Source organism: Ceratotherium simum, chromosome 35 (genome assembly GCF_057802395.1).
Source record: "Ceratotherium simum simum isolate JZ-2026a chromosome 35, ASM5780239v1, whole genome shotgun sequence".
In the NCBI taxonomy this organism is placed as follows: Eukaryota; Metazoa; Chordata; class Mammalia; order Perissodactyla; family Rhinocerotidae; genus Ceratotherium; species Ceratotherium simum.
The window spans coordinates 617,293-644,698 of record NC_141934.1 but is presented as its reverse complement, the minus strand read 5'-3'; the positions used below and the strand labels follow the sequence as shown (position 1 = coordinate 644,698).

The 27,406-nt window shown below is 55.6% G+C and overlaps 1 protein-coding gene across 1 annotated transcript in view; it reads right to left on the bottom strand.

Moving 5' to 3' along the window:
- Positions 1 to 27,406, bottom strand: part of GNB1L (G protein subunit beta 1 like) — a 61,493-nt gene that overhangs the window by 13,676 nt on the left and 20,411 nt on the right. Inside the window, exons 2-6 of the mRNA XM_087423728.1 lie at positions 20,112 to 20,301; positions 19,497 to 19,622; positions 10,730 to 10,892; positions 6,207 to 6,305; positions 787 to 1,002 (exon numbers count right to left, since the gene is read on the bottom strand). Coding sequence (XP_087279854.1) covers positions 787 to 1,002; positions 6,207 to 6,305; positions 10,730 to 10,892; positions 19,497 to 19,622; positions 20,112 to 20,233 — 726 coding nt within the window. The 5' untranslated portion in view covers positions 20,234 to 20,301. The remainder of the gene's footprint in view (positions 1 to 786; positions 1,003 to 6,206; positions 6,306 to 10,729; positions 10,893 to 19,496; positions 19,623 to 20,111; positions 20,302 to 27,406) is intronic.

Sequence of the window (27,406 nt, the reverse complement as noted above, 5' to 3'; positions counted from 1 at the left end):
AGCCTCAGCCTTCCAAGGCTTCCGGGCTAACGGGAGCTCCTCACCCTCCCTGCCCCCAGAAGCCAGTGTGCACCCAGGCCACCCTCTGGGGGCTGACAGGACAGGGTGCACCCAGCACCTCACCCATGGCCTGCAACACCCAGGACCTGCGCCAGAGAGAGGCATGGACAGGACGCTCCCTGCCCCCAACTCCATCACCTCCATCCCAAACAGGGCTGAGTGTGCAGGCTGGGCCCCTCCACGCTAAGCACTGGGCACAAGCCCAGATGTGGCCGTCAGGAGCTCCGCGAGCCACACGGGATGGGCAAGTCCACCGAGACGTCATGGGAAGGTTCGCAGCAACAGCCCGCTCTGCCCCGAGGCCTCACCCCCCCCTGCTGCCCGTGAGGAATGGCCTCCCTGGGGCCAGCTTGCAGACCGCTGCAGGGGCGTGACTCCGTGGATGTTTCCACACTGGGTTTTTCTTTTTTTCTGATTAATCAGTTCCTTACTGACCAAATTCCTCTGAGTTTTTGCAAATGGGCTTTGCATACTCCTGGACTCTGCATGCCTTTTCTCTAGATGGACAGGACGTGACTGCCGCTAACCCAAGGTCTGAGAGAAAGCCAACCACGTGAGCAGCTCCCACACGCCCACGCCCCCTTCTTCCTGCGCCGGCACCCGCCTCAGAGTGATGAATTAGCCAGGGATCCGCTACAACTCCTCTTCATGCCTAAATATTGTTTCAGCCTATCAGACTGTTAGTGCAAAGCAGGATAAATGACACTTTGGGTCTGGCACACTGACCTGCAGGGCCTGCTGCTCATCCAGGCTCCAGACAGCCAGCGCCTTCTCCGCGGAGCCTGAGATGCCCCTGGCCTTCTGGGAGTCAAAGTCAAGGCCCGTGATAGGCTCTGTGTGGCACGCGACACGGCTGCACACCTTCCGCTCAGAGACGTCCCACAGGGCCACTGACCCGTCCTCGTAGCCAGCCAGGAGGAGCGGGCGGGGGCTGCAGTCGGCCTGCAGGGGACAGCACAGCAGTCAGCTCCTGAAAGGCCCTGGCACATTTTGGGGGAGAAGGGGCTGGAGAGCTGGGCGGCCCCGTCGGGGCCCCGTTTCCCATGTTCTCCACAGGGCAGTAACAGTTCACAGGCTCTGCACACCCCCTTGACCGCTGACATCATCAGCACAGGGCCAGCACGGGTGGTACCGGGGCCCCCCCAAGGACGGGGACTGGAGGGCACAGAGGCTGGGGGAGCCGGGTGCAGCCCTGCCTCAGACTGCCGGGCCACTGCTCCTAGCGGGCACTCACTGCGGCCGCCACATGGTGCTGCGTCCTCCCCCCTCCTTTCTGTAGGCCTGAGACTTGCGGCCATCCCTTGGTGGGGCTGGTCACCTGTCTAGAACCGCCAACCAAAGAAAATCAAGAGCTCCATCTCAATGAAAAATGAACTTTCTGTGCTTTGTCAACGTCACTGCGGGAGCCTCCCACCCCCAAGCCTGGTGAGTGGCCGCAGCGATGACTGGTGAAAGACGCCCTCTCGCTGGCCTGCTCTATTGTGATGGATGAGGGAGCGGGTCAGAGGGCTCTGCACCCCAGGCAGGCGCCTCGTTTATCTGGGCTCTGCAACAACTCCCGAAGAAGAGCGCTGCAGGATTCCGTGTCACTCTGGCACCGAGAGTGGCGGCCCCAGGCACTGCCAACAGGAAACGCCTCCACGACAGGTGCCAGGTTGCTCCCGGGACAGAGCATGCGCCGCGGCCACCTGCTGCCCTTCACTCGTCTCTGTGTTCTCCACTGAGCTGCCTAGGGTGGGCGTCACTCCAATGTCAGGAATAACTGAGCAAGTCACCTCCTTGGTGAATTTTCAACTGAGTCTTGGGGAGCTCCAGCTGGGCCTGGCCCTCAGCCTCTGGATGGTCAACGATGGGAACTGGAGCCCGGGGGGCTGGTCAGCGAGGCTGTGTCCTTAGCCACCTGCAACCCCAAGGATGTCCCCTGCTGGCAGGCAAGGCTGGAGCTGAGCAGATCGCCTGGGCCTCACTGGACACAGGCCGACAGTGCCGCAGAGGCCTTCCCCGCCCCACCCACCTGCGGGAGCTCCTAGTATCATGTTGTGTGGGCGCTTCTGCCAGCGAGGGCTCCAGGCCAGCACCACAGCACACACTGCAGAGTGCCTCTCCACAGCCTTCTCAAGCACCCAGAAAGGACCCTCGCTCGGCTAAGTAAGGTGACCTGCTTTAAGCAGAAGGCCTAACACGAGTGGACCCCACATCCTCAAACAACCCAAGGAAGAAGGGCTTTCTCTGTGCATCAGAAGGGGAAACTGAGGCTGTGTGGTGCGGTGTATGTCACAGGGCCCCCAGCAGTGATGGGAGCCAGGGGGAGCCTGATGCCGACCAGCTCTTTGATCTGGAGGAGGTGGCTGTACCAGGGGAGGGGGAGGACACAACCACCGAGACCTGCACACAGCTACAGTGAATTCTCCCAGGCCAGAGCTGGTCTGGAGGACGCCTCCTGCACGTCCCCGGAAATGGCTCATACGATCTTTTTTTTTTTTTTTTGTAAGGAAGATCAGCCCTGAGCTAACATCTATTGCCAATCCTCCTCCTTTTTTTCCTTTTTTCTCCCCAAAGCCCCAGTAGATAGTTGTATGTCATAGTTGCACATCGTTCTAGTTGCATGTGGGATGCCACCTCAGCATGGCCGGACAAGCAGTGCGTCGGTGTGCGCCCGGGATCCAAACCCAGGCCGCCAGTAGTACAGCGCACGCACTCAACCGCTAAGCCACGGGGCCGGCCCCCAATCATTTTTTCTGCTGATAATACACGTTCACACAAACAAAAACGGAAAGGAGGAGTCTAAGGAAGGGAGTGAGGCTCCTAGGAGGAGGCCTGTGGCAGTCTGAGTGCCTTCCTGGGGCCTCCTGCACGCTGATTGCCCAGCGGGCCGACTGGATGAGCAGTCAGCAGAGCAGTCCAGTGGCTGGGAACCCTGAGGGGTAGTGCAGTGCCCCCCACCCTGCCCATCCACAGCAGCTGGTGAGGCCCACCCCAGAGGGTCTGAGTGCACCAGTCCCTGCCTCCAGCAGGCCTCATGCAGAAGCCCCTCGTGCAGAGCACCAGTTGGTGCGCTCTCCCTGTAGTTTTGTAACAGGGAAGAGCTCCACTTGGGCATCTTTCAGATCATCTGATCAGGAATTATTTGCGCAGGGTAAAATTATTTACAACTGTTTTCTCCAAAGACACACAGAGTACTCTAAAAAGTGGTCATGCCCTCTGCTCAGGCAGCTCCTTGTGGGCAGCCGTGCCTCCCCAGACAGGGCCTTCCTCCAGGACCGTACCTGCACACCGGGCAGTGTGAGGGCCAGGTGAGAACGGCCCAGACGCTGTCTGCTCCCCAGCCAGGAACTCAAGCCGGCCCTGAGACCTGCCCTGCCAGGCCCACCCCACAGGCCGGCTGTGAGGAACTCTCCAGGGGCCCACTTGGGTCCATTTCCACCAGAGCAGTGCTCTGCCGTGTCACCTGCTTCCCCTCCATGCTGCGCAGGCCCAGCCTGTCCCCGGCCCCATGGCACATCCCTCCTGTGTCCAGGGCTCCTCTCGTTGCTGACACTTTGGTTCTGGTCAGTCTCTGTAGCCCCAGCCCGTGTGATGCCTGTGGTCCTGGGCTCTGAGCGCCTCGGCTAGTTCAGGGGCTGCACACTACTGACCCACCTGTTGAGGTGCCATGGGCAGCCAGAGCAGGAGCCAGGCTGGCCTACAGGCGCTCCCTCTGTGGCTGCCAAGGAGACACAAATGCTGAGCTCCGGCCCGGGCTGCCCACTGCTCCCCACCTGCACTGTGGGTGCCTCCAGCTTCTCTCCTGGCATGTAGGGTCCCTGGGGCTCCCCAGTGACAGACAATTGCAGGCAGAACAGTGCTCCTGTGGCCTCGAGCCTTCGGTGGCCATGCCCTTGGTGCCAGGCTGACCTCCACAAGGCGAGGACCTGAAGTTGTCACAAGGACTCACTCTGCATCCCCTCCCATCTCTGGGCATGCTGGCCGGAGGGACCTCCAGCAGGCAGTCCCCGACCACAGCATCTCGAGTCCTCAGCTTGGGTGGGGCCCATTAGAGGGGCCCCGAGGCCCAGGGGCTGGGAGCCTGCTCCAAGGGCTGGTGCAAATGATCTTCCTGACCTTTTATGTGATCATCACAACAATGCAGGTCAGCCACTTTGAGGAGCAAAACAAGAATACATCTGGGGCCGGCCTGGTGGCTTAGCGGTTAAGTGGGCGCGCTCTGCTACTGGCGGCCCGGGTTCGGATCCCGGGCGCGCACCGACGCACCGCTTGTCTGGCCATGCTGAGGCCGCGTCCCACATACAGCAACTAGAAGGATGTGCAGCTATGACATACAACTATCTACTGGGGCTTTGGGGAAAAAAAGGAGGAGGATTGGCAATAGATGTTAGCTCAGAGCCAGTCTTCCTCAGCAAAAAGAGGAGGATTGGCGTGGATGTTAGCTCAGGGCTGATCTTCCTCACACACACAAAAAAAGAATACATCTGAACGTTTCAGAAAAAAATACCATGTCAGGCCATTCTGCCACACTCAGATTATGAAGTTATAACCTACATCTTCAGGTTTGGAGAGAAAAAAAGGGACATTTGAAATTAACATAGACTTTTCTCAACAGGATGCTTTGCGCTGGATCTGTATCAACTAACAAAAACACGATTTGCCCTTCTGTCAACCATATTAATTACCTTAACAAGTTTGTACATCCCGGTTCCACACATTTTTCTGCTGGAATTTTTATGTGATTACACAACGACAGTGTTACCAGGGAACAGAGAACGAGCAGACGCAGCCGCCACCGCCGTCCTGCCCCGGGCCTATGACCCCCACACCATTGCCTACGACATCACGACCTTGGGGGTGTGCCCCATGAAGCGCCCGCCACAAACCTGATGGTGCCAGGAGCTTTGTCACTCAGGTGAGTTCTCGGAGCCCCCCTCCTCAACAACTCTCCCAGGCTTCTCTCTGAGAGGCTGTGGGACACCACAGGATCAGCTGATCAGAGGTTCCAAATTCCAGCTGGAATGTTCTTGGCTAAGAAACTGCAGGGGGAACCAACTGCAAGACAGGGCCAGTCCCTGGAGGGACAAAAGCTTGGGGCAGGGTCTCTGGGGGCGCCTGTCCCGTGGAGCCTGTCGCCCACACCTACATCTCCATGCACTTGAGCCTGGCTGGTCTAACTCTTAGGAAGGGCTCCCACAGGCAGCGAGGCACCCGGGCGCACAGGGTGGCTCTTGGAAAGCACTGGTGATCCGAACAGAGCTGGGTAGACAGCCTGTAAGCAGCGGTCCAAGGCCAGCACTGATTGGTAACCTGCTTGCCATGGTTTCTGCCACGGCAAAGACGCTGCCAGGGTCCTTCCAAGTGAAGACACCAGACCATCTGCTCTGCTGCCCCAAATACGAGCGCCCCAACAAGCGGAAACTGCACACTCTGAGCCAGTGCTGACCTCTGGGGGTGCGGGCCAGCCTCGAGGAGGGCCCGGCCTCTGGTGGAGGCTGGCAGCCCAAGAGGAACCCTCCCAGGCCTGGGGCCAAAACCCATCCTACCGGGACCCAGGCCTGTGACCCCCTCCCTGGCCCGCTGACTTCTGCTGCCAGCCCAGGAGATGCCTCTGTAATGAGATTAGACCCTCTCTAATCAGAAAGAACAGTTGAGAAAGAAGGAAATGGCTGTACTCAGAAATTCTGAGTACCGCCTCAGGGAAAGCCACATGTTGAGCCCACTTCTCCTCTACGAGGCAAAGAAGCAACAAAAATTAATCCCAGGCACAGCAGGGGCTGTGCAGGCCTGGAGAGTTAGTCAGCACTCCCCTCCCAGCCCCACACAGGGCCCCGGACTGGCGTGCGGAGAGGAGGGGTGCACGCGCCCTCCCCAGGACCCTGCCGTCCCTCCTCACCGCCCAGGCAGGGGTGCCGCTCAGAGCCGGTGGGGGATAGCACAAGCCAGGCCTGCCCTGTGCAGTTTGCAGCAGAGCCCTCACAGCCGCGGTGGGTGGCAGGGACTGGCTGGGGACATCGAGGCTGCAGAAGGCAGAATGCACATGTTCTCCCAAGGGGCTGATTGCCCCTTTGGTTTGAGATAAACCAAATCCTGAATGGGGCATGATTCAGGGCCCAGTGGGTGTGGCTGGCAGGGCATGGCTGGTACGCGCTGGGCCTTACCTGCCACAGCTCCAGGCACATGGGCATGCCCGGCTTGGCATCTGCCTCCGGCTTCAGGGTGCACACTGACGTCTTGGATGGCATCTCCAGAATCTGAACCTGACAGTAAGAAAACAAGTTGATCTGGGCCGGTGCCAAGGCGAGTCTGTGCTACACAAACAAGGGACTTTTAAGGCGGTGAGCCAAGGCTGCTGCGAGTTTCTGTCTGCTCCCGCAGGAACCGGGGGCCGAGACCCCTAATTAGGCCGCACAGGCTCATGGGCTTGGGCGCTTCTGGGCCTTGCGAAACGCACGCATCATTCCTGAGTGACTGGCACGTCCCTCTAACCAGCGTTACTGCCCGGCAGCCGCCTCCGGCCTCTCCAGATTTTACCTCTTTGCCGAGCAGGAGGCCTGACTCAGCTCGCTGATCCTCCCAACCTCAGCCTGCTTCTCCTTCCTGGTGTGGGTTGTACATGTGAACGACTCTGAACTGTCTCAGGCATATCAAATGGTATAAAGAGTTGCACAGGGATGCCTGGGACCCAGCACCGTGCCTTGGAGAGGAACATGACAGGCACCAAAGGAGCTCTGTTTGGAACCACGTGTCCCTGCACCTTTATACCGCATCTCACAGCTATATTTCGTGGCAACTGAACACAGGTGCAGGGCCCCCCTGTGCCTAGGCTGGGAGACGTGCCTGGCGGCTCACACTCAGCCTGTCCCCCCAAGCTGGTCCAAGCTCTGCCCTGCACGGTCCACAGGGCACGGCAGAGGCCACAAGAAGCAGGCTCGGGCATGGAGACCCGCAGACTGGAATTGGGTCCCCAGCCACCTGCACCCCTATCATCTCAGCCCCGTCATCTGCCGAGCGGGGACAAGGGTGACCCTCCTGCAGGGCTTGGAAAAGGAGAAGGGATCCCGTGCGAAGTAGGTCCACCACCCGGTGGTGGGAGGCTCGGCTGGTCCTTAGCTCCCCGAGGTACCGGTGAGAGCTGCTCTACCAATAATGTGACGACAACAACGTGCAGCCACCACGCAGCCGCACCTCACACCCACCGACATGGGGGCATCCTCCGGTTTGCAGACAAGGAGTCTGAGGTCCAGAGGGGTCATGGGTGTCAAGGGGACAGCAAGCCGGCCGTCTGACACCCAGAACACAGAAACCCCAGCAAGGAGAACCTCAGGGGAACTCGAGGCGTGAGGGTCTGAGCCACACTGCTCTCACTGACCCCCACAGGAGAACCCGCCCGGGGCCCTGAGTGGAGTCCCGGCTCTGATTTCAGATCTGCCACATGCATGCTGGGTGGCCGTGTCCAAGGGCGGCAGCAGGCAGGGCAGAAAGCCGCAGCACGGCCTGGTCCTCCCAGCTACGGGTCCTGTGACAGCCTGCCTCTGCGCCGGGCGTCACCTCCACGGTTGGGGTTGGGGGTACGCTCTGGGTGGGGCTCTTGCCAGAAGCCCCAAAGCATCCCAGTACCAGGGGAGGGCTCACTGCCGAGGAACAGCAAGTCCTGGGACCCTGCCGAGTGTGCACACGCGCACATGTACACACACGTGCAAACGCCTAGGGGGGTGTGCAAGGTCACTCTGACACCCATGCCAGCCGCCTTGGCCCTCACTACCCACAAAGGAGACAGAAAAGAACCTAAGTGATGTGAGCAGGTGTTACTGTCACGAAATAAGAGGCTGCTAGAAGGAGCCCCAGAACAGCAAAACACTGAAGGAGGAGCGCCAACGAAACGATAAGAAATATAAGAGAGAGGGTGTGACAACCAAGAAGTGGCCAGGGAGCACGGCCCAGAAGTAACAAGAAAACCGAAGGCAGGGAGAGGGCCTCTCGGAGCCCTTCTGCTCGCTCTCTGCAGTGAGTAACATTGGTGTGTAACATTGGTGTGGCACAGGCTCATCACTGGAGAACCACGGCAGAGCTGGGGGGAGTGGGCGAGTGGGAGGGCGGCGGGCAGAGCACCCACGGGGCACGCTCACCCCGGGGCCACCACCCCCACAGAACAGAGAAAGATGTGCTCTTCTTGGTTCAGCGCCTCGGGGACCCAAGCCTGTTCAAGGGCAAAGCAGCAGGCGTGGGCCGCATGCATGCTGGCCTGCCCCTTTGCCGCTTCAGAGGCTGCAGGAGCCAGCCCATGTCTGTGCTGCTGAGGGGGACAGTGGTTTCCCACCTTCTAACTGCTCTAGTGCCAGATTTCCTAAAATGAGATCTGTTCCTTTTGTCACCACATCAGGAGGATGGGCTGGTTTCAAGATGTTGACTGGGTGGCAGGAGGAGAAGCCACAGGGAGAGGGATGCCGGAGGACGCAGCAGTCACCAGACACATAGTCCGCACAGGCCTGCACCCTGGACAGCATGGCATGTAGGTCCATGGGTCAGCGAGGGACAGGCTCAGGAAGACCCCTCTGGGGGCAGTGAGGAGTGGCAGGAGGCTAAGTGGGTTGGACAGGGGCGAGTCGCCCAGCAAGTCTGCTCCGGCGGGGAAGAGAGAGTGAGAAGGGAAACCGAGGGGAGCCCCAAGCCCGAGCCAGGTGCTATGGGAGGGAGTATGGGGGCAGCATCCAGGGCCACGACCCAGGTGCAGGAAAGTGAGGAGCCCACGCACGGCCTGAGGACCAGAAGCAGGCCCACGGGCCTCTGTGGGTCTGAGGAGGAGCTCTGTGCTCTGGCAGGGCCTGGGCGCCTGCGCTGGGAGCCTCCTACAGACACCAGTATACTTTCCATCTGGCACTCAACTCCAACTTTTGTTCCAGTAGGAAAAATGTTTGGTTTGGGCAAGTGTGGCCACCCAGACGGCCGATCGGGGCTGGAGCATGTTCTCCCTGGGCACTGTCTGGGCACAGGCCAGCGCTGCTTTTCTAGGGCCCAGTCCTGGCAGATTGCAGGTGGGAACATGGAAATCAGCTATTTTCCCAGGATGGGCAAGGTCCCCAGACTGGCTGCACCTGAAAAACACAGTTGCTGCCTGAACTGGAAGAACTGGGAGCCAGGAAGTTGGTTACCAACAGCCTTGAGCAGAGGGGAAGAGCAGGCTCAGGGGACAGGCCCCGGGAGTGGGAGCAGAGGGTGAAGGAGGGCCGAAGGGACACTCACAGCGGGGCAGGCCTGCGGTGGCCAAGATGTGGAGGGCAGTACGCAGCACCTGACCCCAGTGGTAAGAGCTAGCTGAACCCCAGGCCGGCGTACGTGGTGTGTGGTGAGGGAGGAAGGCTGGGCGCTGCCCAGCTCCTGCCATCCGGGAGGGAGCAAAGCTCTCTGTTTTTCACATTAATAAAACTTTTAACAGGTTTTTGGCAAATTGGCAAGAAAAGTGTATGTAGCTCCTAATTGGTGATTTAAACGCAATCATGAACAAATAAATGCCTGTTCTTTCTCATTATTTATGAACTGAGCTGCTTTAAGACAAACGACTCTTCTTGGGCGGGGGCCAAACCTCACCACGTGCACGGGCCAGGGCCCTGCCCAGCCCCGCCTGCCGCACAGGCTCTGGGGGCCAGCAGGGACACAAGAGAACATGGGAGTGGGCGGTAGACAGGAGCCCGGCCCGTGTGCACCCCCAGCCCCCACCCCACTCTTGGAGCCCTGGCCCCCACACTTGCCAGGCCCCTGAGCAGCCGTGCCCCACACTCACCAGGCCCATCCCATAGCCTTTACAGGTTTCTTCTTCAATTTCCCTTCAGCTCCTCCAACAGCTGGTGCCTCCAGCCACTCCTCCTTCCTCTACCACATCCCGCAGTCCTGGGCACTGCTTCTCTTGGTGGACTCTGACCCTTCTGCCCTCGGGGGTGTGGATGCCACTGTGCAGCCTAACCAGTCCCCTGCCACCAACCACTGCTGGCTGCTCTGGACTGAGCTCCGTGCGACGGCCACCTCCGAAGCTCGGTCATGCCCACCACCCCCAGAAGCCCCATTCTTTGATGTTCCCCTGCTCACCTGTGCCCCTCTATACTGCAATTGCCACCCTGGTGCCAGCTCCTTATGCCCCGCATCCCAGCCCTGCCTGAGGCTTCTTACACCAGGACCCAGTTCTGCTCCCCAAAAGGCCGCCCTCCCCTGCTGCCCTGGCTCAGAGGCCCTCTCGACTTCACCAGGGCCTCTGTCTCTCCCAGACTACACCTCCTGCTGGCCTGCCTGGGACTTCTGTCTACACATGCCCACCCCTAAGTCCTCTGAGGATCTGTATGGGTGGTCCCTCCCCCAGTGTTCTTGATGGCCTTGGGCCTCAACACCTGTCCATTGTGCACTGCTGTGCTGTGCCAGGTGCCAGGGCCTCACAGAGACACTAGCCCACTGCCCTGGGCCTCCTTGCTGACTCTCACCACCAGGGCACCTCACAGGCGACCAGGCCAAGACTCAGCCTGCAGCCCCCGGAACTGTGATCCAGCAGGCAGACCTAGACCTGCCCCGGCTCCTCGGGGTCCTACAGTGGGCATTGCATTCCTGTAACCAGGTGCTTAGAATGAGCATGCCTGTGTGAGGGAAACCAAGCACCCAGTGACTCGTGGAACAAGACGTTGTGTGGGCTGGCGCTCACCTCATCACTGCCTCTCCCCGGCACGGCCAGCGTCCATCGCTGATGGCCCCCAGCCAGGATGGAGCCCCTGCAGAAGCCGATGCTCTCCAGGCGCACGGAGTCCACCACAGCATTTCTGCCCTCTGCCAGGTCCCACAGGCACAGCTTCAGGTCCCGGCCCTGACTGCCAAAACCAAGAGGAGACAGGCGTGAGGCCCTTGGTGAGCAGATGGTGCATCCAACCCACCCAGAAATCGGTGTGCTGTGGCCAGCCTGACGCCAAAAGAAGGCAGGGGACACTTTTGAAAGAGGCGCCACGGCTGGTGCCAGGTCATCAGGTGGGGGCACCTCGGCTGAGGAAGGGCTTTGCATCAAGACGCCCAATGCCAGGATACTGCTCATGGGCCGTCCCAGGGGCACACGGCAGACTGAAGCCCAGGGCACTCCGTGGCGCATGCCCCGTGACCGCATCCTATGGTCTTCCCGCCGCTCTCTCTCCCTCTGTGAATTAACTTCGACACCTTGGCAATCCCAACTCCCAGGTATTTTCCCAAGTGAACTTAAAACCTACATTCACACAAAAACCTGTACGTGAATGTTTACAGCAACTCTGTTCATAACTGTACAAATCTGAAACAACTGTTGAACGGGAGACTGGATAACAAACGGTGAGGTGTCCATACCACGGAATTCCACTCAGCAACAGAGAGGAAGGAATACACCCCACGTAGCAACCTGTGGGAATCTCAGTGAAGGAAGCCAGATCCAAAAGGCCACAGTGCTGCACGATCCCATCTGTGTGACATTCTAGGAGAGGCACAATGGAGGGACAGAGGACTCCAGGGGCCTTGCCCACAGAGGGACGGCACAAGGGATCTGCAGGTTGCCAACTGCTCTGGATGGCCCTGGGGTGGAGCATACGTGACTGTGGGAATCCATCAAACCCACAGAACTAAGGCACAGAGCAAGCTTTACTGTGTATACTTTAAAAAACCACACAACCAGGATGTCAGGATCCCAGGATGGACTGCAGACTGTGACAAATGCATGGCATACTGCACCCAAGGGGAGGGCAGACAGAAGCCAACCCGAAGAATTTGGGAAAAGTACGTCAACTTGAAACTGCAAAGTTGAAGACAAAATAACCGTGCAGAAACACAGAACTCTAGTTGGTAAGTCTGTTTCTCACGGGGGTGCGGGTCAGCAATTCTGAAACCTCTTCACGTGGACAGCAGGGTTGAACAGAGAGGTACATAAGTAGTGGAGAGCAGGAGCCAGGTTTCTCCCTGTTACAGAAAGCGGTCACAAAGAAGCCTGGGAGAGGCAAGAATGGACCCCGTGGTGTTGGATTCAAATCGGAGACGTCAGTATGAAGGCATGTTTATCCAAATACCCAGACCGACACAGAGATGCCTATGGGTGTGTATGCAGCATGGCCCGTGCACACACAGCTATTCCCCAGGCTGCCCGCCGAGAAGACCTAGAAGCAACAATACCCCAGCAGTGACGAGCGCACCTAGTGCCAGGTCTAGTTTCTGATCACTCTCTCTAAAAACAGGAACCAGGTTTCTGGAGAAACGCCTGAGTCTAAGGCTGAAGTGGGAGAAAGAGAAGATGAGTTCTCAGCATCTTGTAGTGCCAGGAAGTAAGGAAATACTTCAAAAAATAAAGAATGGGGGCATGTCCAAAGGACACAGGTGCCAACGCTGGCACAGCCTGAGCAATAAAATAAATGACAGTAGTATGAGATATAACCCAAGAATACAGCAGGAGAGTGTGGGAAACAGAAAGTCCCAGAGAACCCCCAGTAGTAACTGCAGGGGGCAGACCCCACCGCAGGAGGCTAAAGTCAGAGGGTGGGACCTAAGGAGAAACAGGACACACGGACAGCCTCAAAGATCCCCTAGATGCTTATTATCACTGCGGTGGCTCTAACACACAACCCTCCTTAATTCTTCATCCCTTGAGGAAAGTCCTTGCTGGACCCAACGACTCACAGCCAAGGAGCCCAGTAAGCAGAGGGAAAACATCCCTGATGGTGGGAAACACGCAGACACAGCCCACCCCAGGTGACCCTCACCAGAGATGAGTCCTGTGGACATCATGGACTTCTGGACAGGAAAGGCACTGCATCTCTGTGGGTTTCTTTCCGGAAGCCCATCATACTGTCTAATCCTGGGAAACTGTGAGGCAAACCCAGTGTGAGAGGCATTCTGTATAACTCCTGACAGTACTCTTCCCAAGGGCGGAGGGCATGAGAAACGAGGGAAAGAGAAGCGATCACAGGCCAGAGGCGACTTGGGAGATGGGACAACTGGCTGGACCCTGGAGCAGAAAAGGACAGTGGTGGGAGACAGGAGAACCCACATGAGGCCCGGTGTCCAGTTGCCAGTGGTGCGCCAGTGTGGTGACAGACCCGCCCTGTCACGTGAGACGCTCAGGCCCCGAGGACTCGGTGCTGTGCAGATGGCCGCTCTCCCTGGGCCGACCCAGAGCAACTCAATCCCAATCCATTTTGGAGAACCTGCCAAGCTGATGTTAAAATGTGCCTGGTCAGGGGCTGGCCCGGTGGCATAGTGGTTAAGTTCGTGCACTCCGCTTTGGCAGCCCGGGGTTCACCAGTTGGGATCCTGGGCGCGGACCTGACACACAGTTCATCAAGCCATGCTCAGGCGGTGTCCCACATACAGCAACTAGAAGGATGTACAACAATGACATACAACTATCTATTGGGGCTTTGGGGAGAAAAAGGAAAAAAGGAGGAAGATTGCTAACAGATGTTAGCTCAGGGTCAATCTTCCTCAAAAAAAAAAAAAAAAAAAAGTGCCTGATCATCCAGAGAACTAGGAGATGCCGGCTCTCCCAAAGGACAGGGCTGACGCCGTGCTCTGCCAGACAGCAGGCCTTAGCCAGAAGGGCAGCAACAAAAGAGAGAGATGCGAGGGTGTCCTCGACACCGGGATGCACGGAGCCTAAGGAAGAGAAGAGGCAGCCGAGAGACGTGCTCACACAGGGAGGGCATCTGACTCACTGCCAAGATGGCAGCTAAGCCGTGAGCAAAGAAACCAGCCTGTTTTAACTGTAACTTTTTATTTTGAATTTTTTTTAACTCACAGAACAGTTGCTTCCATGCCTCCTTCACCTGGTCCCCTAATCGGTTCCCTAATTGCTAACGTACACATTCTCTCCTGCCCTGATGCCCCGCCACCCCAGAAGATCCAGCGTGTGCCTTGCCACCTCCACACTCCCCTCCAAGGGCAAGGCAACCCCAGAACAGCCAGCAGCCCGTCTGCGGTTTACCAGTGGTCCTACAGAGTGTCCTGGAGTGGCCTCCCCTAGGCGGTCCAGGACCCACGCCGTGCTTGTCGGTCCTCATTAGCCCCCTGGACCTGGACAGACCTCATCGTGCCATCTCTCGTGTCCCTGGCACTCTCAGAGAAAAGAGGCCTTCCGTTCCCTAGGGTGACGTTTCCATGTTCGGGAAGGACAGCACCCTCTCAGTGCATAATCAGGGCACATGATGCCAACCGCCCACCTTGACTGCCTGGTCAAGAGGTGCCTGCCAGGTGTGTCCACTGCAAAGCCACCACTCCCTGTTTGGTTAATACCTGTGGGAAGATATTCTGATATGATGCCAGTATCCCAACTCTCAAATGGCCCACTGCCTTGGCGCACACTGATACTGCCCACATGTCAACCAGGCCCTTCACAGCCGCCGACAAGTGACTCCCACGTCCATCTTCTACATTCACGAAGGGCCATCCTACTGAAGAACGGGCTTTCCCTTCTCCTTCTGTTTCCTCTCTTTATATCGCTTTGGATGCATGCATTCCTGTGTTATTCAACACAAAATTCTCATTAATTATTTTTGTGCTCAAACCATCCCAGCCTGGCCAACGGGAGTCCCTTCAAGTTGGCTCAAAGTTCTTCTGACATGTGTCCGTCAGTAAGGTATTCCAGACCTAGAATAAGTCATTTCTGTAAGGAATCCTAGTTCCTTCTGGTGCAGACAGATGTTTAGAAACCAAGGTCTGGGTGCAGGTGTGCTCCCTGTTATAAGGTGCTGCCACTGCCAGCCCCTCTCGGCAGAGACAGCCAGGAAATACCTACACACACACACACCACATATCCTCACATTCACACACCTGACAAAGACACACATCTCACACTCACAAATATTTCTGTACCTATCTTTGTGTATATATTTTCAAAACCCCACAAGTTCATGCTGATGGCCTGAGGGTTCTTTCTCCCCTTCCTCCTTATCAGGCTATGACTCCCTTCTCTGACAGGGAAATATGTGGCTCCTCTTATCCTCAAGATATTTACTGACATGCTCAACCAACGAGCTCGCTTGTGCGGTGTAGCCAATCTCCCAACCTCCCCAGCCACCTCTGAGACCCTGTCCCCATCACTCTGCTTCTCCGGCCACATGCTCGCTGCTCCAGCCACCTCTGCCTGGCAGCCACTGCCTTCCCTGTCCCACTTCCTCAGATGCCAATGTCACTAAACTTGGAAGGGAAATGGGAGCAGGGAAGATGGGACCATCGGGTATCCATATGGAAACAAAGACACCAAATCCACACCGACAGTGGATTCCAGACAAATGTGGATGAAAAGGAACAGCAGTGAAGCTCTGGGGAGATGAGCAAGGGGGCTTCACGACCTGGTGCCAGGACTCCTTTGCAAGACACAGAAACACAAGCCATTAGAGGAAGACCACGGATTTGCCTTCACTAAAATGACTAACTTAAAGACATTAAATGTCTTAATGTCATTAAACACAACATTAAGAGAGGGAAAAATGCAAGCCACGTGTTAGAGAAATAGTTGGTGATATAAAAATATCTACCATACCTAGAATATAAAAAGAACTCCTATAACTCAATTAGAAAAAGGCAGTCAATCCAGTGGAGAACAGGCATTTAAGAGAGTTTATCCACGTGGCCAACACACACAGACGAGGCTCACTCATCAAGTGGTCAGGAAAATGCAAACAAGGCCACAGGAGCTCCCAGGCCCCTGGCAGCAGCGGCGGGGGGGAGGCCCACACCAGGAGTGCAGCCTGGCACCCTCCAAGCTGTCCAGCATGCACACACTCTACGGCCTGGACACCCACCTATGGGCACAGGGTCTAACCTGCAGGCATGTGCATGTGCACCTGGCACCAGGAAGCCCCACAGGAATTTTCTTAAGCTTCATCCTTCACAGCTCCAAGTGGACAACACAGACCTCCACCGACAGTAGATGGGAAGTAATATGGCCATATACATCCAGTAGATACCACACAGAAAAAGCCCACACAATGAGCTGAAGCTACAGACACCATGGGGGATCTCACCAAGACAGAGCTGAGTGACAGGAGTCAGATGCAAAGGAAGCTATTCCGCATGGCTCCATTTTTAAAAAATTTTTTTTACTGATGTCTTAACAGTTTATAATATTGTGAAATTTTCGTTGTACGTTGTTGTTTGCCAGTCACCATATAAATGCCTCCCTTCATCCCTTGTGCCCACTCCTCAACCCCCTTGCCCCTGGTAACCACCATGCAGTTCTGTCTGTCTGTGTGTTGGTTTATATTCCACATATGAGAGAGGTCATACGGTGTTTGTCTTTCTCTCTCTGGCTTATTTCACTTAACATAATACCCTCCAGGTCCATCCATGTTGTTGCAAATGGGATAATTTTGTCTTTTTTTATGGCTGAGTAGTATTCCATTGTATATATATACACCACATCTTCTTTATCCAATCATCTGTAGAAGGACACTTGGGTTGCTTCCACTTCTTGGCTATAGTGAATAATGCTGCAATGAACATAGGGGTGCATAAGCCTCTTTGGATTATTGATTTCAGGTTTGTTGGATAGATTCCCAGTAGTAGGATAGCTGGCTCATAGGGTATTTTCTATTTTTAGTTTTCTGAGGAATCTCCATACCGTTTTCCATAGGGGCTGCACCAGTTTGCATTCCCACCAGCAGTAAATGAGGGTTCCCGTTTCTCCACAGCCTCTCCAGCATTTGTTATTTTTTGTCTTGGTGATTATAGCCATTCTAACAGGAGTAAGGTGATGTCTTACTGTAGTTTTGATTTGCATTTCCCTGATGATTAGTGATGTTGAACATCTTTTCATGTGCCTATTGGCCATCTGTATATCTTCTTTGGAGAAGTGTCTGCTCATTTCCTCTGCCCATTTTCTGATCAGATTGTTTTTTTTGTTGTTGTCCAGTTGTGTGAGTTCTTTATAGATTATGGAGATTAACCTCTTGTCAGATATATGATTTGCAAATATTTTCTCCCAGCTGGTGGGTTGTCTATTCATTTTGATCCTGGTTTCATTTGCCTTGCAGAAGCTCTTTAATCTGATGAAGTCCCACTTGTTTATTTTTTCTTTAGTTTCCCTTGTCCAAGAAGACATGGCATCCAAAAAGATTCCTTTATGACCATTGTCAAATAGCATATTGCCTATATTTCCATTTTTTAAGTTAAGGAAAAAGTAAACAAAATGAGCCTATGCCTTTTGGAGATGGATTTTCAGCCAGTAAAGCAAGAAAAAGGCGCAAGGAACTGCCTCCCAAAGACGAGGACAGAGTGGCCAGGTGGGCGTGAGGGGCTCCTGGGGGCTGGCAGTGCTCTGCTTCCTGATGGGAGTGGGTGTGCAGGTGTCCACTCCGTGATAATACACCAGTCTACAGACTTGTTCTGTGCACTTTTCTGTAAGTACGTTACATCTCACAATAAAAGAGGTAGAGAACAGACCCACCCAGGTGGCTGTCGCAGGCACAGGTGCCTCCTCGGGTGCAGGTGGGGCTGAGGAGTGTCTGCAGAGCAGCCCTGGGCTTCCTGAAGCCCTGTGCACAGCCTGGGGAGGGCTGGGGCCCCTGGCTTCCCACTTTCTGTCCTCCAGCCTCCCCTTGACATGAAAGCACACCTTCCCTTCTCAAGGGCCACTTTGGAGAGACCTGACTTCCAAACACAGCTGGGCATGCGGCCTCTAGTGTAACGTAAACGCACCTGGGCATTCCAAGCACCTGCACGGTCTGCGCCACAGACCTCCTGACCCACGGGCCCACCGCCTGGACTGGGGCCACTGCAGCACCATCCTGGCTGGAAGGAAAGGTGCCATCAAACATTCGCTCATAGGTCGCCCTCAGAACTTGCCTCCCTGCACAGCATCAGGCCTGGCTCTCCGAAGAGTGAAGCCTGAGAGCCGGCATCGGGTGCCTGGGCACTTACGGCCAGGGGTTCCCAGAGCACAGCCCAAGGAGCCCGGACCCTAACGGAGAAGGAGGCCCCAACGGGTCTATACCTGGGGTGAAAATTCAGGAGGAACATTTTTACAAATAGTAACTCCCGAGGCAAGAGGCTTAGTGGGGTATTTGGACACGACCTCTACTTGACAATCAGGGAAAGACCAACACTGTATGAAGGGCCCTATGCACTAAGCAGGAAGGAGGCGAGCCCAGGCGAGGGCTCTACAAGCAAACACGTCCAGGGCCACCGCCCCTGGACACCTCCGGTCCCCTCCAGTCCCCCAGTCACCCGCGAGCCACCTTCAGGGTGGTGGGAGCTGCGTGAGTCTGGCACAAAAGTGTTCTGCAGAACAGTGGGGCCTAGCAAGCCTCTTCCTCCAGGAACTGGGCTCCCCAGTGCCCAGATGTGCAGGCTCTGAGTGCAGGGCAGGAGGAGGAGAGGTCAGTCTGCAGCTCTGGGGCAGAGGGTGTCAGGAAAGCAGCACTTTGACTTGGTGGACTCCTGGGCTGGTGCAGCAATCCCCACACGGGGAGCAGGGAGGGCCACCCAAGACAACGGCACACCCTGGCAGCCATGGGGGCCCCCAGCTTCCTGCATGCTCTCTAGTCTGTGCCTGCCCTGTCTCTCCCTCTCCCCAGGGAAGAGGGAAGCCCCTCCCAACCTGCTCTCTCACCCACCTGCCCCCTGCTGCTGCCTCCAGGCCCACACCCACCTGAAGTCCTCGGCCTATCACCTCTACAAGGCCGCAGTGGCAGTGCCAGAATACAGTCCCTCCCCACTCTGCTGCCCAGCCTGCAGCCCCTCATGGCCCCTGTGATATTGACATTCACAGGCCGGCCCTATGTGGCCTCAGCACATGCATTCTTCTCTGCTGGGAGTACCAGGCCCCCTTGCTCCTGCCATCTCCTGCTGACCCTGTGCTGGCCAGCCCTGAGCCGCAGACCTGGACACGGGAGTGGCACTCCCAGTGCCTCTGGAGGCAGCCGTGCTGGGGATGTGGAGCACAGCCTGGTGAGCTTTAAGATCAGGCTCTGCGCTGCCTTGGCAACCAGTCCTTGTCGTCTTGTGGGAAAGTGGCTCCACAACCAGGGAGAAGGCCACCCTGCAGAGTGGCTGTCATGACACCCAGGCCCAGAAGCCTGCGGGAGGGAAGCTGAGGCTCCTTCAAGGAGAGGCCTCAAGCCCCAGCTCTTGCCACTAGGGAGCTCTGGCAGGCCAGGGCGGGCTCTGCTCAGGCCACAGGTGGCATGAAGCCACAGACAGCATTGTCCCGTGCGTTCATCAGGCTCTTCTCAGTGGGCACCTGCCTGGAGAGCACAGCCGTTACAGAGGCAGTGACCAGCACCCAGCACACCTGGGACACGCGGCACTGGGACGGGCTGAGGGCAGAGGTCACACCCTGTTCTGCTGTTGGAGGTGGGGCTGCCCTGGCAGCTAGGGGAGGCCATGAGGACCTCCACTGGAGAGTTCCTGGACCCCACTGAAGGCTACAACTGGGCTCCTTTGAGACTGCGCTCACTGCCACTGAGACCCACCTGAGGAGCTGGTGCCCCTGGGGCAGTGTCTGCAGCCAGGTCACACAGTGGCCCCCGTGGCCATCCAGGGTGGCAAGCGCCCTCCGCGTCTGCAGGCTCCAGATGTGCACCAGCCCACTCAGGGACCTGTTCCAACACACGTGAGTGCAGGCTCAGGAGGAGGCATCGAGGCAGCTGACCTGGCCCTGCACACTCTGCGGGCCGGCCTGGAACACAGCTGGCAGACAAGGCGCTTCGGCCACTAGGGTTTTTAGTTTAGGTGACAGATCTAAAGATGAACTAAGGCTACAGTGGCACGTGTTCCTCTTCCAAGGGGGTGGGCAGGGGCCTGTGGGAGCCTCTGAAGGCACCTCAGGCAGAGCCTGCTTCTCTGGAGAGGGAGGGCAGGCCGCCATTGACAGTGCAAACTGGATGGTGTCTCTAACGGAGAGGGGGCCAGGCCTAAGGGGACAGTGTGTCGAGTGGGCTCTGAGAGGGCAGGGTGCCTGGACAACAGGCAGCCCGAGCCCCTCACTAGGATCCCCAAACAAGCACCAGGCTCATTGCTAGGCCACCACCCCCCCAACTTCACCTTGGGCCACCCCTGGGGTTGGGTTGGGGGCCACAGCTACTCACCCTGAGAGGAGGAGTGGGCGCCCCTGCCCCTGGGCTCCTCCGCAGAAATGCAGCGCGTGCACCGCTGACCGGGTGCCTCGGAGGACAAACTGGGGGTCTGGCGGCGGCGGCAGGGCCGCCATGCTGGGCAGGGGTGCAGTCACCTCAGGACCCAAAGGGAGGGTGTGTGAGTGACCCAGCTGTCCTCTTTCTGAAAGACAGTAGGAGCCTCCCTTGATGCCACCCACCCCTTCTCCCCCTCTTCAATCTTGCCTATTGGCCTCTGCACCCAAGTGGTACAGAGGTCCCAATCTGTGCCATCCCCAGGCAGGCACGGCAGCGCCCACACCCTCCCGCGGCCACCCTTGCCCTCGGTGCCCAGCGCAGAGCCCTCCACTGGCCTCCAGTCCACCCCTAGCTGCACCCTCTGGCTCCCCAAATCCCACTGGCCACACCAGTGTCGTCCCACTCTGCCCAGGGCAGGGTCCTTCTCGCCTGGGCTGTGCACACGCCTGGAGTGCTCGTCCTCTCTCTGGGCCTGAATGAGTCCTGCCCTCTGTCCAGGCCTTGCTCCAGCTTCTCCCTCGGGGAGCCCTCCCCAACTAGCCCTCTCGGCAAATCCAAACACCCCTCCTTGAGCCCAGTCTCCTGTCTCCCCAGCAGTGTAGTAACAATGTGCCGGGACGTGCTGTCCACCTCTGCCTCACAGCAAGCTCCAGAGCAGGGCCCGTGCTGGCTGCTCTCACAGATGAGAGGCCCTTTCGCACACCACTGGTCCCGTGCTCAAGGCATGCTGGAGCCCACCCACCCCAAAGGAGAAACCTCCTAGTGTCCCCGCTGAGCGCCCCCCCACCATGCAACCCTGCAGGGTCCCCAGAAGGCCCATGCCTCCTCTCACACCACCTCAGTCCCACAGGCAGGCAGAGATGCGACGGTGCAGGGGTGGCTGCTCTCAGCAGGCAGGGGAGGCCCCAGACCAGAAGTGACCAATGTCAACAGCCGGGGGTACATCTGCCTGCCCACAGGCCTCGGGCAGGCTGAGGCTGCAGACGGAAAGGCCAGGCAGACTGCAGGCAGCTGGGCAGCTGTGTCAGGAGGGCCTCTCTTGCTGGGCTCTGGGACAGTTCCTGACACACCCACCTCCAGCCGGCACACAGAGCAGGGAGGAGGGCGCCCGCCCGACTGCTGTGGCAGCCACAGCCACCAGAGGAACTGGGGTAAGTACAAGAACACAGCAAAAAAGATGGGAAAAATTCCTCCAGGAGGGAGCCTTGACCAGGAGGCTGCTGCCGGGGGCTGGAGGGGGTTCCAGGCCGAGAGCAGAGGCCCACGCACGAGGGGCTGCAGCCAAGGCCAGGCACACACACAGGCAGGCGCACCGCTTCAGCCACACCCTCAAACGCAAGCCTTGTGCCTCCCATCCTTAAAGACATCCCAGGCCCTTTCCTTCTAGTCTCTCTATCTTCAGAAGAGAGCCAGGAGTGGCGTGACTGGAGCAAAAGGTTCAAAACACCTAAGGAATGCCACTGTTGAGGCAGCTGGGGGCCTTGCAAGCCCCCAAGGGGCTCCAGGTCACCAAGACAGCAGAGGGCGGGCAGCGACTGGAGAGCACGGGGGCCTGAGGAGGGGGATGGGGAAGACCAGGCTGCAGAGACCCGGTGGGAAGCTGCTGCCAGCACCCAGGCCAACTGAGGCCTGGCCCACATGAGGGTAGTGGATGCAGGGCTGGCTCCTAGATCCTAACGACCTTGAGCAGACACTGCAGGGCCAGGCCCAGGAACGGGGTCCCCAGTCTCTTACTCCAGGGCAGATGGTCACCTGTACTGCAAAGAGACCACAAGTGACCACTTGACCACTAGATCTTGCCTCTAGGTTTCAAACAGAAGGAGGGGGTCCCTGGGAACACGCTTTAAAATGGTCAAGTCTGTTTCTCTCTCTCTTACTTTTAGGGTTTTCAGCCTAACAGTCTCTCTCATCTTTGACTAAAAGCCAACTGACTCTTTGTAAACTTAAGGATGGGCTCCTGCAGGGGTCAGAGGGACCCCTCCACACTGCTCCATGACCCATGGCCCTCCTCTGGCGTGGGACAGGAAAGCCCCCTGGAGACCCTGCCGGGCCAGGGCCATTAACCTTGCAGTGGCAGCCTTGGGCAGGCTGGCTTGCGGACGAATTGAGAGGAGCAGCTCCTGGGCCCCCAGAAGCCACTGCCTGCCTGTGCAGTGCCTGTCCTGTAAGAAGAGCTGGTCAGTGATGGTACAGGGCTGCAGGGCCCCAGCTTCAGGAGATCCAATAACGCAGACCCCGCTAAAGCACCTCAACCCAGCCTCAAAGCCCCACTCCAGGGTAGGAGGCACCCCAACACTCAGTCCAGGCCGCCTCTGCACAGGCTCCCACTGTGCAGTCCTGACATGCACACACATACCGCATTCACGTGCACAGGGCACACACTCACGTGTGTTCACACACACACACACACACACACACACACACACACACTTAGGGGCACACACACACAGGCAGGACGGTGGCCTTGGGGAATGCCAGCCGAAGCCCAGCCCACACTTGCCACCTGCCTGCGGCCTGATGGGAGTTTCCAGAACCTGAGCAGCACAAGGCTCACTCTGAGTTGATGAAACCAAGTTCTCCTCTATTGTTTGCCCAGAACTGCTGGGAACAAACCCGTCACGTTGTTACGACAACCAAAATGCTCAGGCCAAGATGATGCATCGCCAATTAAGGGCTCCATCATTGCAAGCAATCAAAATAAACCCTTTGTTTGAAAACTAATTAATTCTAGCTACATATTTTTCCCATGACAATATCCCATGATTACTTGATTTATGACACCTAATTATTCTTTATTAATCTAATTGAGAATAATCGCATTATCCTATCTCCCCTGGCAGCGGGCCGCCTGGAGCGGAGGCCACAGCCCCTTGTGCAAGGCCGATGCGCAGTATCAGCCTCCCGCCGCTGCCTGGCTTCCTTGTCCTATTACTTGTTCCCTCCCAGAGGGCAAAGGAACATGAAACTTAATCCATAGAGCACAACTTCGTAATCTGCCTGCACTTCGAGATGTCAAAGCCAGACACACTCTTTTTTGTGTGTGTGTGTGAGGAAGATCAGCCCTGAGCTAACATCCATGCTAATCCTCCTCTTTTTGCTGAGGAAGACCGGCTCTGAGCTAACATCTATTGCCAATCCTCCTCCTTTTTCCCCCCAAAGCCCCAGTAGGTAGTTGTATGTCATAGTTGCACGTCCTGCTAGTTGCTGTACGTGGGAGGCGGCCTCAGCATGGCCGGAGAAGCGGTGCGTCGGTGCACACCCGGGATCCGAACCCCAGGCCACCAGTAGCGGAGCGCCCGCACCTAACCGCTAAGCCACAGGGCCGGCCCCAGACACACTCTTTTCAAAATTAAAAAGAAAGACAATCTGACACAATTTGAGCAACTCTGACAGCCTCTCTAACTCGGTGCTGCAGATGCCCCAAAAACCCCGCAGGCCCTCAGCCCACAGACGGACGACAGTGTTGCCCTGCATCACGTCTCCACAGCAGCAGCCCGGCAGGCCTCAGGGTTGTCCCCACAGAGAGGGGACCCGAGCCTACCCCAGGCCTGGGAGCAGCGGGCAGCCAGGGCCGCCGGTGGCAAGGCACACAGGTGGCCAGGGCCAGGCTGCAGCTGGCACTCACCCTCCCACCATGGCACACAGACCTCGGGCAGGCGCAGCAGCACAGGGATCTGAGGATGCCCCTCCCTGGGAGGCAGCAGTGTGTATCAAAGCACCAGGTGTGGGCAGAGACCTGCCACAGCGCACGGGACCTGCCACAGCAGCACAGACGGAACCACGCAATTCGAGCGGCACAGGAGGCAGGGCCAGGGGAGGGGCTGGTCTTGGGCTGCACATCCCACAGGCTGACCCCTCAACAGGTTGCAGGCCAGCCCAGGGCACTTGCCCTGACCTTAGTCACGGAGCCCTTTCCTTTCACTGCACCAGGACCACTGGGCCCTGAAGGAGCTTGGAACTCAACAAAGAGCATCAGAAGCTAGCCAAAGCAGGGGAGCCAAAGCACCCAGAGACGCCGGGCACTCCCCAGCCCACCGGGTCCTGCCTCACTGACCGTGCAGATGAGAGGGCAAGGATGGGCTGCACAGGGTGCGGGGAGCGCCTCAAACAAGACCCCAGCCCCCGCACATGCCAGACGAGGGCACAGAACCAGCTCCCGCTGCCCGATGAGGCACCTGAGCACCCATAACCAGCACAGACAGGAAGGTGCTACTTTTCAGCAGGACGGATGCCCTGATTGACCCTACCCCCCAAACCAACTAAAAATGCTGATAAAACTAGAAACTACCAAAATCTTCACTATACCACTAAGGTGGAAAAAAAAAAGTCTGGAACCTTCAGAGGCCAAACACTAAGTAAAAGTGAAACGTTGTGAGGTCTGCGGAGCCGCAGCTGGCTCTGGCCCTGAGGGCATCTGCTCCAGCGACCTGGAGTTCAGGCTCTCAAGGCCTCTGGGGGATGAAAGAAAAGCTTAGGGCCCTCCTGAGGCGGGTAATCTCCTGGGAGCACCCCATAAGGATAAGACCCCACAGGGCTACATGCTCAGTGTTAGACTGAACTAGAACTAAACCTGCACCCAGACGTGCCAAAATAATGCCAGCTCTCGAGTTAGCCCTAATTCCCACCTCCTTGGGAGCTCCCCAAAACTTCAGTCTGTGAACATCTCCTCAGCAAGAGCCCACCTTCCAGGCAGGCCTCAATGAATTCACAGATAAAACCCTACCAAATGCAGGCTCGTAGCCAAAACTCATAACAACAAACAAGGAAATAAGACACCAGGAGGGAGAGCCATCACAAACAATAGGAAGCAGACGCAAGGAGGAGACAGCCATCTGCACACCAGGAACCAGTTCTCACCAGACACCAGATCTGCTGGTGCCTGGATCTTGGACTTCCGGCCTCCAGAACTGTGAGAAATAAATGTCTGTTGTTCAAAAAAGAAAGAAACAAAAGGAAGCAGAACTAGACCCCCAGAGCAAGGCATCCAGGTATATAAAATAAGGATGCTTAATGGTTCTAAAGAAATTAACAGAGGGAGCCGAAACTACAAGTAGAGAGTGAGAGACTATAAAAGTCACCACTCAGATCTAGAAAAGGGCCCAACCAGTGAAATGTTGTTGGGGAACAGGAGATTTGCATTGTGCCAAGGCATTACTCTACAGATTATTTACTAATCACACAAGGAAGAGGTACCTGTACAGGGGAGATATCTGGCTGTCACCACCTTCACCATCTGAGGGAAGCTGGCACCACCAACAGTAAACAAACTGGCATCACTTATCTCCTGAGGTGATGCAAGAAGACAGTGCCATCCTTGTACATCTACGCCCACAACATGCAGGGAACCATCAGACACATCCAGAGCTTGGGACACGGGACAAGACAACTAGCTCGGACTTATCACAAAGGTCAAGGTCAAGAGAAACAAGAGCCAAAGCCAGGGCCACTCTTCTAAATTAAGAGACTCACATAGGCATCAGGACCACATGCAGTGTGTGAACCTGATTAGATCCTGCATCAGAAAACAGGGGCTGTGAAGGGCATTTTTGGGACAATTGGGGAAATCTGAATATGGACTACAAACAATATGGAATTACTGTTAATTTTGGGGGGGAAGCATAATGGTATTTTTTGTAGAAGAATGTCCATATTCCTAGGCTACAGTATTTTAGGGGTGAAAGGTCATGATGTCTGCAAGCTGTTTTCAAATGTTTCAGAAAAAGACATATTCTCTCAATCTACATCCATCTACATATAAGTATGTAGGCAGAGACGTAAAGCAAATGTGGCAGAACGCCAACAACTGGTGAACATAGGGAAGGGTACACAGGTGTGCATGACACTACACTTGCACCTCTCCTGTAAGGGTAACAATATGAAAGCTGCTCCAGGAGGGGGAGGAACACAACCCACACTGGACTCACTACAATACACTGTATCAATACAATAAAAAAGCAAACACCAGAAAGAAAAATCAGCAAAAGGCTTGAACAGACATTTCACAAGAAACATACATGTCCAATCAACATATGAAAGATGTTTATCCTAATTAATAATCTTGGAAATTCCTGTCAAAACCACAATGTGCTATAATTACTCTCCTAGCAGTCTAGTGAGAAATTAAACAGTCTGTCAAACGTTGACAAAGACGTGGGACAACTGGACCCCCCAACCCTGCTGGGGGAGCAGAAATGGAAACAATCACTTTGGAAAACAGTCTGCGACTATCTTGCACACCTTATGACCCAGCAACCCCACTCTTAAATAGACACCCTAAAGAAACTCGCACAGTGATTTGTACAAGAATGTCCATAGCAGGATTATGCATAATAACAAAACTAGAAACAACCCAAATGGCCATCAACTGCAGAATGGGATAAATTTGGTATATTCATACAATAGAATACTCCACAAAACTGAAAGTGAATTAACCCCAGTCTCATATGGATGAAGCTCGAAGCCATAATTCTCATCAAGAGACATTAAAGAAATCAAAAATGAGGCTGCAGACAGGGAGAAAATATTCACAACACACATATCTGTAAGGACTCATACTCAGAATATATAAATCAATATGAAAAGAAAGTTAAAGTGACTTCAAAAGGCTAAAATTAGAGACAGACAAAGGTCTATCAGGCAAAGGAAAACAATAAGAAAGCAGGAGTTGAAATACTGATATCATACAAAGTTGAATTCTAGCCAAAAAGCATTAGATTTGACAAAGCCAGATACTTTCTAATATTAAAAGCTCCAATTCACAATAAGTATATAACAGTGATGAATACCTATGTACTAAATAACAGAAACACCATCTTTATAAAGCAGAAACTATAGGAGATGCAAGGAGTCACAGCAAAAAACTCACTAATAGAGAATGTGATATACTACTTTTAGTCTAAGTCAGATCAGTGACAATAATAAGCAAAGAGATAGAAGACTCAACAAAGTAAATATTATGGATCTATACGGAACTTTACATTCTGATAACAGAGACTACAGCTTCTCAAGTGCACATGGAAGATGTATAAAAATTAATGATATATTGGGTCACATAGAAAACATCAGTAAGTTTCATAAAGAAGAAATATTATAAACATATAATATTCTATGATCACAGTGCAATTAAACCAGAAAATAAACAAATAAAACCAAAAAGATCCTCCCAACCAAAAATTAAAAACCATCTATTAAACAACTTTTTTTTATTTTTATAATTTTTATTTTATTTATTTTTTCCCCCCAAAGCCCCA